We start from the raw sequence: 13,465 nt of genomic DNA on the forward strand, positions 1-13,465 counted from the left end.
TCCAACTACCGCCATATTAGTTGTCGATTTCTATTGTTCTGCTCATCGCTACACACCCCCTATATAAGGCCGAAAGCAGAATCAGATAACATCAAAGCTAATATGGTGGGTGTAATGGGGTCGGTTGATTTGTTTTTTTTAATTTTACATTTTTTCTATATTTACTCTTTCTCTCTCTCTCTCTCTCTCTCTCTCTCTCTCTCTCTCTCGTAACTTTACTGCAATAAATGTGTGCTAAATCCACTAACATTGTGTTTTACCTATTGCTCAAAACAGAAGCTAGCATCGATTTTGAAATTATTTTACGAACTTGAAATAAATGGATGGAAATCGCATTTGCATCTTTTTGTTGGCAATTGATTGTATTTTTTTTTTAATTAAACAATGGTTCATTTCGGAAGATAAAGTCCGCCTGAGTTAATCATGTTCCATTATGTATACTAAAAACTACAGTATTGTCTGACTATAAAAATGAGATGAAAAATAAATAAGAATCACTTTCTGTTTATTGAGTTTCAACTACAGCGCACTACAACTTTTTAAAGATCTGTTATAAATAAGTTGTATGTATTTCGTGGTATGCATATATAAAAAAAATTAATTGAAATTTCCATACATATTCACCTTTAATCTTTAATACAATATTCACACTAATTAGAACTATTAAGATAGACATTCATATATCATATACAGATTTCGATAGGAGATATAATGAGTTACATATGTACCAACTTTCAATGAGTTCGAACCATTATTTCAAAAGTTGTAGACGTTTTATGTTGCTAAACTGTACTTATTCATGTTTGAAAAATTATATTAAAATGCATTTTAAATGTGATAGCTTTCTAACTGGCAAGTTGAAATGGCCTTAAAATTTTAAAATAGATAAAATAAAGGATTGAGATTCTTTAAAACTTTGCTTTATTATATAGAAATCAGTAAAAAAAGTGACGTTAGATTGGAGAGCACTCATCGCTATAATTGCCCTGATAGGGTACCTGTTTTAGCTCCTACAGCATGAACAAATATTTGCAACATACCAATATTTAAGTTCAATTGAATGTTTACATATTAATCGTCAAATTTAAACAAATATTACAAAGATTTAACAACAAAATATATATAACATAAGCCTTACACCACTACCCCATAATATAAGTTGCCATAAATTCATATTAAAGGGGCATGGTCACGATTTTGGTCAAATTTATTTTTTTGTTTTTATTATTTACAATGCTTTAGGAATGTAATTTTAATGATAAAATAAAATTTGAGAGTCAGTCGTAGAGTAATGAGTAAGATACAGCGCTCACAATTCTTTGTCATGTAAACAAGGCTCGTGTCCTGTTATTTTTTTACATAGGTTCAATATACCTATAAAAATCTTTTTCAAGCTGATATGTCTATCTTTTAATTCATTTTAAGCAAAAATAAACAGTTCCTAACGTTTAACACATTATTTTTAAGTCTAAAACTAGAATTTTCACTTCAACATTAAAAATGTAAACAAAAGCTTTGTTTACATAGCAAAGCATTGTAAGCTCTGCAACTCGCTTATATTGCAACGAATGACACTCAAATTTTGGTTGCCTATTAAAAATGCCTTACTGAAGCATTGTAATCATTTCAATCTGAAAAATAATTTTCGACCAAAATCGTGACCATGCCCCTTTAAGTATTTAGGTCTAAGCCATAATTTTACAACATTCATGTTTAATGTAATACAAATTACAAACAAACACTATCTATGTTACAATATATATTTTAAAATTAAAATTATCGTTCACATCAGTGTTGAAATGTCTGCCTGCTTTCTAGAATGATTGATGGTTGATTATTTTTAAGATTATTGCAATGTCAAAACAAGTGTCCAGCATCTACCCATAGCTTTATTTCAAACTATAATAAAATCAATTGGGTCATTGTGAGCACAACACGGAATATGTCTTGTATCTTATGATAAGTATATATTATACTTTATTTGTTAAAATTGTCTAGTATAAATTAGATATTTGAATCTTAGATCTATTTTTACCTGTTGAAATTCATCTACCAAACATTAAACAAATTTTGATCCTATTTGAACCCCCTTTTCTTCTTTATACCTCAACCATGCGAATCATGGCATTTTGTAATCATATATAAAACTTTTCTACAAATAAAAAATTGTCATGGATTAACAACATACAATATGCAGTTCTGAAGTCAAACTTTCCTTTTATCTAAAAGGCAAGAAAAAGTGGAGAATATTTTTTTTTTCTAATTTCCACTTGAGGAAAATAATTAAGAGTTATTCCCCTTCCAATAAGACCTTTCATTAATATTTATGATTTCTTGTGTTCAAAACAAAACATTGAAAAAAAAAATGACACATTAGCCACAACTTAAGTACATCTTATGAAATCTCTGAGTATCACATAAATGCTACAGGACAGTTAAAATAATTTAAAAATTGTACAACATAATATATCTTGTCGAATTGCAAAATAATTGAAAAAAAAATACAATAACGGATCTTATAAGTATTCAGAAACATAGTTACTGATAAATGTGGGGTGAAACAGATCCATTAATGACACATTATTTATAAAACATGTATACGTGTAATCCCTCACTTCATGAATAATCCCCTTGGAATACACAATTTTAGTTCACGCCATTAAAACACGAGGTGCTTATATTAGGTTTACGTTTAATTTGTTGATAAAAATATCAGTGATGCACCATCAATCATAGATAAAAAAGTACAAATGTTCGAGGAGGCCAGAATTTTTTGTAAATTTTACGTGTAAATGTACATTGAGTGTACCTTTATGTCATTAATAAATGTCTGATCTAAATAATTTTTGTACCTATTAAAACTTTAGATTCAAGTTAGAAAAATGCATTTTATCTGCTATAAAACTGCTATTACAAAACATTAATTTATTCTCTGTATAGTCTTAGGGATTAGGGATACAACAATTATTTCAAGGAATGTGTCCTATTTTCATTTTTCTAGGTATAATGGTAAAATTGGTCCAAAACAAACAAATTAATGGTTTTTTAAAATAAAATAATTGAGAGATTGAGATTTCAAACGTGTACGGGTACGTGTATGTGTACTAGGGAAATCACCTAAATTCTTCGCGTATAACGTCATCAGTTTTTGTGACGACAAAGTTTCTACACGTTTTGTAAATTTGTAGACTGTCGTCTACACGTAAGTACAAACTTATAATTTTACAACAAATATAATTTAATTGATGGGTAAATATATTCTTCTGATAGATTTCATAGATTTTTTAACCCTTGCTTGCAAATTGATAAGAATTTCACCATTAATTTTGAGTTAATAAAGTAAATTTATGTCAAAAACTGCGTCTCAGTTTACGTTTACGTTCACATCCTACAAGTTATGAAATCTCAACTGATTAATTACAAAAACGTGTTCTTGTACGTGTAGTTATAACACACGTACGCATACCTGTACGCGTTTTAAATCTCAACCTCTTTAATACTGTCATCATACATTTATATAGGTTTTGCCTGTTACCTAATCCATTTGATTACTCAATAAAATATGTTAAAATTAAATTATATCGTCATCATAACACTTTGATGACGACACCCCTTGCAAAAAGACGATGAATTTTCAAATATATAAATATCATTCACAGATTTCAGTTATTAAGAAATATGGATTCTATATAAATGTATGCATTTAGCAGCGTAAATAGCATTTTTGTTTACACATAGCAACATATAGCAAGTTTGGATGGTTAGAAAGTGTAAAGTAAATAGGAGTAAGTTTTGCAGTCCATATGAATTACATGTATTATGCACATATCATTTTCAGCTACAGATGTTCAGGAAAGTTACAAACAACATGTGTGATATTAAAAACAGGCTAAATTTAAACACAAACATTTACAACATGTCAATTTGCAAGTTAGATCCATTCACAGACTTCATTTAAGATGGACAAGGTATCCCTATTAGGAGGTTCTGTCTACAACATCTACAACATGACATTGCCAGCTGTTCGTTAATCAGTATCATACAAATTATAAAACGATAGGTCTTGATCTTCATATAAAAAGTTTGAAACAATTACAATGATTCTGTTTTAAAATTTATCTATTTGGTTAAATTCATTTGACTTAAATCAAAAAATTACAATTTATCAATATATATTTTATATGATGAAATAACTACAATGGCCTGTTATTTCAAGCAATTTAATTAAATGGCATGTGACTGTAGATCATGTTAATGAAATGTTTTTTTATCTTATATGTTTTTTTTTAGATGATCAGATTTATCAGAAAGATTGTTTGATAGAGCAAATTCTGTAACAACGAACTGTTTAAAAAAATAAGACAAACATTCCTTAAATGTATCTTATTGATTGAAAAAATTAACACGGACCATGTGTCTTAGTCTAATCAACATCAATGATAATGGCTCAGACTTATCTTTAGGACTAATAATTTATATGGATGGTGTGTCCTATTTACCTATTTCTAATAGACATCGATGATTATGATTTAGCCTTACCTGTCAGAGCACCCTGTCTGGTCATATACTTATAGACACACAGCTTGCTGTCCCAAGATCCAACCCAGAGACGGTGAGTGTAAGCATCATAACTCAGGCTGAGTGGTGCATCCATCTTTTTCGAATCTGTCACTATATGTGAGAGGAACTGACCGTCCTTGTCTATCATTTGAATGGTGTTGCTTAAATCATCACACACCAGAATGTGTGACAGTGTGTCAGTACAGATTCCACAGGGCCATATTCCTGAATTTGATGGATGTCCTGTATAGGAGAAACGATGTCTTCCCCCACGCTCTGTCACCACTACAGCATTATTACTGTCAGACACCACAACATCGCCGTTGTTGTTTTCTGTTACATAGATAGGATCATTATACAGTCCCTGTCCTGTGTTGTCGTGTGGTATTGTTTGAGTCAGTTCTCTGAACTGGTTGTAACGGGTTACTTTGCCTGTCAACGGTTCCTCTTTACACATCCCGACCAATAGATCCCCAGTGAACGGGGACCAATACACACACTGTGGTCGCCATCTAAAATCTATTCTTTTTATAAATGTGGTCGTTGTTTTCATATCTTTTGAGAGCTTGTTAATGTTGTAATCCTTATTTATGTATATCAATTCACTATCACTGTTCACTGTGTGAAATCCATTATATAAATCACTACATAAATCCTTCACACGATGTAGAGTTGAACCTGTTGTGTGTGTCAAGATGAGATTGTATCCATCACTGACCCAGACCCGGTGTGATGTCACACAGGAAATGTGATAACAACCATCAACAGTTGTTAGTGTAAGAGAGTAACGTATCTTAGGAACGGGCATTAGTTTCAAAAGAAAATCGTTCTCGATGCATCGGTTATCTCTCTTTGTGATTTGGATTTCACTAAGTAACTCCATCACTTTCTCCTTATTGAGTGACTCAGTCATGGAGAGCTGGCTGCTGTGTTGAGGTATCTGGGAGATGCAGGATAGGTGGATTGTCTTAATGTATAAAAGGAACTGGTGCGGACTTTTTTCTGACTGTTCATATATGCGTATATATCTCTGAAGACGGAGAATAAGTCTGAGCAACCTTCTCTTTTGTTCTAACCATCTGTGTTTGATATCACTGGTACAAAACACATTGTACATAAAATCGATTTGCATAGAGTCAATTATATTCTTCATTTTCTGGGACTTTTTTAACATATGTGGTTGATAGTGGGATATTTCTGTACGACATGTTTTGATATCAGCTTTGATTCCTGGCATGAGAACATATCCCGAAAAAAAAGCCTCACTTTTGATGCTGTTGATTGTTAATTTGCTTTGTTGTCGCTTTGTTTCATACACTCCTTGTATATCCAGAATTGTGTGCTGTCCTTTTTCAAAGAAACAACTTTTAAATGTGTGTGAATTGTCCTCGGAACAAGAATCACACAGAGGAACCTGACAATGTTCACAATACTTTCTATAAACTTGCCTCGGATGTCTCACACAAAACTCTTGTGTTAGGATGCTGTTCATTGTCTTTACGGTGCGGCACAATATAATGGTCTGTTGTTTCGGAAGTTTTTATATGGTTCACTTTTACACCTGAGACTGAGATTTCATGGGCAGGATTCGCAATAGTATTCTTCGTCCCCCGGACACTTTGAACACTGCTGGACTTTGTATGGTGTGCTTCTTTTGTCCATGATATAGTGAGTTTAAATCACAATATCGCTGATAATATTAATGCAATGTAAGATAAGTTTTTTAAAGCAAAGAAAAAAATCACTGTAGGAAACACAAGACGTTAAAAATACTTTCTCAGGTAAAACTTCTCTAGTGACCTGGAAAGGTAGGATAACAAACGAATTATACATATCATTGACATACATGTATGGTATCAATATTCTGTATTTATTTTCATTAGTAAAAAAACAAATTTTGCAATATAAGTTTTGATGAGAGAGTGCAATATTTACAGATATTGAAGAATGATTCAACTCAGACGAAATGAAGGTAGTGATGTTTATTCTAAATATCCATAACTCCAAGAAACATTTCTATGAAATTGGGCAATTGAATGTTATAAGACAGTTTAATTAAATTGTAAAAACAGAGTACATAATATCAAATGTATAAACTTGTCCTAAAATATGATTGATAAAAAAGAAGAATACCTGGTCTCGGTAGTTTTCAGATACACAGTAACTGGTCAATGTAGAGTTACACAGAGTTTAATGATATATGGATACGTAATATCGCCCACTTCACGTTTTATCCCCTTGTAAATCAGCATTTTAGTTCACACTATCAAATACATGAAGTACAAATATAAGGTTTACATTTGTTGATGAAAATGCATTATATGCACGATAAATTTTTCAGACAAAAGTACATTTGTTCTAGAAAGCCGTCCTGGCTCATAAATAGTATGTGTAATTTAACAGTGAGAGTTCTTTAAGTTTGTTAAACTTCAAATTTGGCATCAATTCACAAAAAATAAAAGCATTTTGTCTATTGTCGGATGTCAGATCTAAGTATTTTTGTATATATGAAACCTTATATTCTAGTACGCAATGCGCTGTGTCCAGGATTCAGTTTGCGCACTCGATTCCATACTTTATTAGCAAACATCTACAAAAGACAAATGAATGTTGTTGCAATACACATATATTTATAGACATGATAACAATCACAATAATCCGACTCCATATATTTCCGTATATAAATGTATTAATAACTCAAACTGTTTTCCAAAAAATTTAGTTTCATAAGCAACTATGCGTTCAACAAACTCAAACAGAAAATCACTACATTGATATTTACTTACATATCGTAAATATGCCATGAACTTATACTGTATGAGAAAAACAGCCTTATGTTGTATGCTTAAACGATTAAATAATACTATCGACATATATTCAGAAAAGTACAAAGATGTTTCCGTTCCCGACCAAGACAAAATTTTGTAAAACTCCGCGCACGTTTTCGCAACTTAATTGGAACTTAACTTATGCTAGGAAAAATCAGTAATAGTATCATAACTACCAGGAAGTACCAAATTTTTCCATTTATTTATACATCAAAGAGAATCGATAAAAAATCGTGTTTACCATACTTCCAACATAAAGTTCATTTTCATCAATATACTCTTATTTATCGAATTATTACTTATCTCAAGGATGGTAATAAGTAATGGAAGTGTACTGTTACTTACTCACTCATACAATTCTGTATGTCATCACAAAGAATAAGGTGTATTGAAGTTTTTACCATTGTCTACATAAAACTTTGAAAATGGACCACCTAATTCACTTTCAAATTGACATCTACCTTCCCATAGTGAGGGAATAAGATTTAAAGCACAGAAAAAAATCACTTAAAAAAAACAAGACGGTAGACATCCTTTCTCAGGTAAAACTTCTTAAAGTACACAGACAGAGTGCAAAACCATCGATTAAGAAGCTTGTATGTATCCTGAACGATGTCAAAAACTAGAAGGAAGAATACTATGGAACATCATCAGACATAGAGCAGACAAAGAGTTGAAATTTGCAAAATGTTCACCGAAATCACTCCCAACATCCCCGACTATTTGTAACTCTTCCTTAGCGAAAGGTTTCAATAAAAAAAATGGAATGGACCTGGAAACGTGGTAACACAAATGCATTTACACATCATTGACATATGGTCTCAATACACTGAATGTATATCCATAAGTAGAAAGAAATAATATATAGCAAAAGAATCTTTAATGACAAACTGAATAGGGTTAATTAGAGTAATGAGTGCAATGTTAACATATGGTTATGGGGATTCAACTCAGACGAAACAAGAGAAATAATGTCTATTCCAAATGTTCACAACTCTCAGGGACATCAGGGACAAATCGGCCAATTAAAACTTAAGACAAAGTACATATTACCAAATGCCAAAACTCGCGCTAAAATATGATTGATGAGAAAGTCCAATGCCTTGTCCCGGGTAGCATTCAGATACACAGTATCTGGTCCATGTAGAAGAGAACTCAGAAGAACTCCCCCCTCCCTTAAAAATAATATTCGTAAATTATCAAAAGAAAGATCAAGATCCATTTGGATATAAAAATTCAAGGATTCTGGGATAATACATTTTTCAAATTACGAATACAATGTAGAAAAACTATTGATTCAGCTTTAACAGATTATGAAAATTGATACTCTTTTTTAATGAATATTAGTCAAAAATTATAATTCTTGTATAATTAAAAGGGTGTGGCATTTTATTCAAACAGATGGTGAATGCAAAAATGTTACACAGCAACTCATACTATTGCATGAATTAAAGAGAAAATCTAACATTATCAAATAACAAATTAAAAATGAAATAACAAAAGATATTTGAGTTATTAAGAGATTAAGCTAGACCCCTGAATATGTGAACCTGAAGAAATTTACAAACATATTTGCTCAAATGTGCCAGTAATTCTGGGAATACATCTGAAATCCAATCCTTAATTATTAAGTCCAATAAACTTAATTAGAGTTAATTAAGGATCTGGTGACATACCTGTCTACGAAAATGTTAAGTCTTTATAAATTATTACTTACTATGTGTTGACAAAACAGAATCCTTGCCTAAGCAATGATTCCATATTTTTGATATTTTTACCTTTTGAAAATCCAACCTCTGACACATTGTTTACGACATAATGCACATAGGTCAATTATATCAAAAGTTAAATTAACACTTCACAATTTTTACTCCAATTTATTATTGCTGAGGAAACATTAATGGGTCTTAAAGTTTAAAACGATACATGTTTCTGCACAGGGTTCTCACACTTTTAATACCAATTTGCAGAATTTATTGACTTCAGATTTTAGATAAGAGCAAGCCAGAAATCTCTGTGGTTAAAAGATATATGGAATGGGTGTGACAATCACTGTTCATATCGAACACACCCGATTTTATTTTTCCCATAATTCTTTGCAACGTGCTTGGCCGACCCTAACAATAGGCGCTAAGTTATACCCGGCCGAGCTGTCCAGCGATTAAGACGTGCTTAGTGTGTGAAGGGGGTATCGTGTTAGAAGCCTGTGTGGCATGTTTTAGTTTCACAAGTTCAGCATTTGACGCGGACACGGATAGCTGACCGTGGTAAGTATTTATTTAGTTTGGTGTAGTTTATTTGTAAATTTTTGCCTTTTTATTAGTATTACGCAGTCGTCCTATAAAGTCACCTTGACCATTGTTCACTGTAGAGTTACCTGTGTGTTCACTGATGTGTGACTTTAGCGAGAGTGTTTAAATGGAATTCGTCTTTTTCTATAGTACAGTTTTTGCTATTGCTGTATAAAGAAACGGTGATTTAAAGGGCTATTTTCTATGCGTTATTTTATTTTACAATTTATTGTCACTTTTTCCACTTAACTACTTGGGCGGAAGTGCGTCACCGGAAGTCTCAGACGCCATATTGTTTACTGTAAACAAATAACTTAGTTACCATATACTTACAATATTTTGAGATGTTGCCTTTAATATAATACTATTTATACATTATCATAGTTTGATACTATCAGTGAGATACTTATATGATGTATTATACAATATTGTTTTTATTATGGTGTTATGGTGTCACTTGTACACTTATTGTAGTGTCATATTGTTGATGTTGATGACGACGATGATGTTATGGTGATGACGATGATGTCTTTTGTGATTATGGTGTTGTAGGCGATGATGTTGACGATAGTGTCGATGATTATGATGGCGATGGTGATGATGATGATTGTGGTGACGAAACTACTCTAGTTGTGGTTGTCCGTAGTTGGTCCAGGACTACAGCCCCGGAGATTCGGACACTCTTCTAATTTATTTTTGGTCATTTGTATAAACATCATATTTTTTCTTGTTGAGTGAAAGGTGTGTGAGTGTTTGTGTGGTTTAGTGTTTATATTTCTATCTTTTCTTTCTTTCTCTTACTTTTTTGTTATTAAATTTTGTTAAATTTAAGATGTCTTGTTGTTGTTTGGAGTAGCCTCCGCTCATCCCGTTACAATGGGTAGTGTGAGTCAGCTATTACGTCGCACCGAATGTTTTCGATCTCAGAGGCTTCAAATATGCATATTGAGGCCAGGCGTCTTATCAGCTCTATAATTCAACAATAGCTGTGAAACAGATGGAAAAAGCTTCGTGTTAAAGTCTTTTTTCTAGAAACTAGGTAATTGAAGTCAAATATAAAATCTAAACGTTTATTGATTTTAAACTAGTTCTTCATTGATTTGTAGTTTAAATGAGTTCTAGAAATAAATGTAACATTAAAAATAGATTGTTTCTGCTGTTGCAACAATTAACTTGTTTAATAGCAATCCCCCCAATGATTAATTTCCGATCCGCGTCTGACCTAGTAGTAGCAATAATAGTAAAATAGACTATAATGTTTTATGCAGAATGTTCCTTGAGAATGGCTCTATACACTATGTTTTTATCCAAAAAAGACACACATTTCTTTTTAAAAGCAAGGTATCGCAAACCAAAAGCATCAAACTTCAGGTCCCCTGAACTTTTATTAGAGCACCTCTGGATTTATTGCATGCTAAGCATCGATAAAGAAAATATTTTAAACACATTCACAGGGGTTACAGAGTACATTGATGAAACGCTTCTTATAAAGCATGTGCATGTATACGTGAGATCGACAACATCACGAATATTCCCGGTACAATTCAGTATCTTAGGTAACACTAACAAATCCAGGAGATATAAGGTGTTCATTTGCTAATAAAAATGTCAGAGATACACAATAAATATTTAAGAAAAAAGTACAAATGTTCCAGGAGGACAGACTGGCTCATAAATTGTATGTGCTTATCAACAACTAGAGTTCTTTATTTTTCTAACCTTCAAAGTTGACACCAATACACATAAATTAGAATTAGATAGATAACAAATCCAGGAGATATAAGGTGTTCATTTGCTAATAAAAATGTCAGAGATACACTATAAATATTTTAGAAAAAAGTACAAATGTTCCTGGAGGACAGACTGGCTCATAAATTGTATGTGCTTATCAACAACTAGAGTTCTTTATTTTTCTAACCTTCAAAGTTGACACCAATTCACATAAATTTAAAAGCATTTGGCCTTTAACAAATGTTGGATATAAGTTTTTTGTAAAGACAAAGCATTAAATTCTAGTACGGAATGCGTTTTATCTGTTGTCTGATTGCTTTTACAAAAGGTACACAATTTTTCAAGAAGTGGAATGTCTAAGTAACTTCTGGTTTCATTTTTTCTCTGAAAATTTTAGAAACTATGGATACAACACATATTTCTTGAAATGTGTCCTTTTTTCGATTTTAAGGTATAATGAAAATGCCCATCTGCAATAAATGGAATTGTCAAATTCATAGGTTATTTATCAAATATAACTGACATGATACATCTAGTAAAGCTTCGCGTCGGTTGACAATGGCTTTCTCGGGGTGTCAATTTCAACAGTTACCCTCCAAAACAGGCACTATTTATATAATCTATATCTTAATGACTGATAATTAAGACGACGGACCGTGTGTCTTAGTTATCTTTATCTAATTAACACCAATGGTAATGCTGAAAAATTACCTGTCAGAGCACTTTGTCTGTTCGTTTTTAAATTTATATTATTTTAAAAATGACCATGTGAATGACTTCGTTTTTACCAGGGCACATGCCAAGTGCAATGTTTCGTTATTTTACTTCAAATTTTCATGAGAAGTATTGCTCAATCATTTCGAGGTTGGTTTATGAAGAAAAGAAAACAATTATCAGAGTTTGTTAAAATAATTTATGATAAACTTTCTTCAAAAGATAAGCACAGTGGCTGTTTAAATCGATTTATGAAATGAGTACTGAACCAGATCAGAATGTAAAATATATATCCATGGGTCCCAACTCTGATAACTAATCTAGGTTTGTAGTTTAAATGACGTGAGCTAAATAAAATTTTCTACAGTACTGTGACATTGATGTTGAAAAGCATATTTTAGCACGTTAAACTATAGCACGGTCAGCCACTACTTGCACACCATAAAGTGTGTATTGATGACGTAAAACAGTTATATATTACTTCATAAGCGATTTTTTAATTTAGTGATTATGACGTAATATTCGATTGAAAACACAATGTTCGTAATAATCACTCCTAAAAGATGCGCGATATGTCTTCTCAAAGGGCACTGTGTCAGTCGTTCTTGAGCAAAAACTTGAAGTATAGGAAGAAAAGAAAGTAGAAGAAAAAACAAAAATGCATGTTTACTCATCGTAACTGCTTTTCTGGATCTTGCAATTTTAGATCTAGGAAATATCAATTTTGTCAATAAAATTGACTTTGTTAAAGAATAATGAAATTAAATTTATGTTTGAAATTAGCCTGTTTATACATGTAAGGACAGCAGTATCAACATCGGGGAACATTATAAATAAAGAAACAAAGAATTTACACAATGTGAGTATCAGTGATATGCAGTGAAAAATACATATAGACCAGATACAGGAACGTGATGCAGTGTGGGAATTAAGAGGTTTGGATCCCATAATATCAAGCGACTCCATTGCTCCCTTGAGTGCACCGCTATAAAGTAGAGGAAAACCAATCAACAGTTCACCTGATGTTATACACTTTCTGGATTCATTGTCCATTAAACAGTTGTAAACTTTCTGTACACCATGAAAGCATCAGCCTAACAAAACCACGATATCCATCTCGGGAACGTCGCAAGTCATAGCGACTGATCAAACAGTGTAAAATGCGTAAATGCACCTGTGATTTAAAGTTATACATCTTTTATTTGATTTACGGAGCTTAACTGTATCGGTTTAAAATTTTATTGGAAGGGGGACAAAAATGTAATTTTTATTTCCGGAACTTTTGATTCCAGTAATAATTCCTTATGTCAATTACATAGTAACAATTTGTTCCTGTACGAT

At 32.0% G+C, this 13,465-nt stretch overlaps 1 protein-coding gene across 2 annotated transcripts; it reads right to left on the reverse strand.

Moving 5' to 3' along the window:
• Nucleotides 1–552: 552 nt before the first annotated feature.
• Nucleotides 553–7,170, reverse strand: LOC117687863 (uncharacterized). 2 transcript variants are annotated; one of them, XM_066088974.1, is made up of 4 exons: nt 7,075–7,153; nt 6,694–6,823; nt 4,540–6,360; nt 553–4,000 (listed from the first exon to the last, which is right to left on the reverse strand). In XM_066088974.1, the coding sequence occupies exons 3-4, from the start codon at nt 6,050–6,052 to the stop codon at nt 3,978–3,980; spliced, it is 1,536 nt and encodes a 511-aa protein (XP_065945046.1). In that variant the 5' UTR covers nt 6,053–6,360; nt 6,694–6,823; nt 7,075–7,153; the 3' UTR covers nt 553–3,977. The 2 variants fall into 2 exon arrangements, with proteins under 2 accessions (XP_065945046.1, XP_065945044.1); XM_066088972.1 differs by having other exon boundaries at nt 6,694–7,170.
• Nucleotides 7,171–13,465: the final 6,295 nt, after the last annotated feature.

This window comes from Magallana gigas, chromosome 1 (assembly GCF_963853765.1).
Source record: "Magallana gigas chromosome 1, xbMagGiga1.1, whole genome shotgun sequence".
NCBI classification, from domain to species: Eukaryota; Metazoa; Mollusca; class Bivalvia; order Ostreida; family Ostreidae; genus Magallana; species Magallana gigas.

Bases quoted from the DNA above. Each gene is read 5' to 3' on its own strand.
- LOC117687863 (XM_066088972.1), bottom strand. From the start codon at position 6,052: ATGAACAGCATCCTAACACAAGAGTTTTGTGTGAGACATCCGAGGCAA. The intron at 4,001-4,539 runs GTAAGGCTAAAT...GTCATGTTGTAG, and splicing joins CAGACAGGGTGCTCTGACAG to ATGTTGTAGACAGAACCTCC.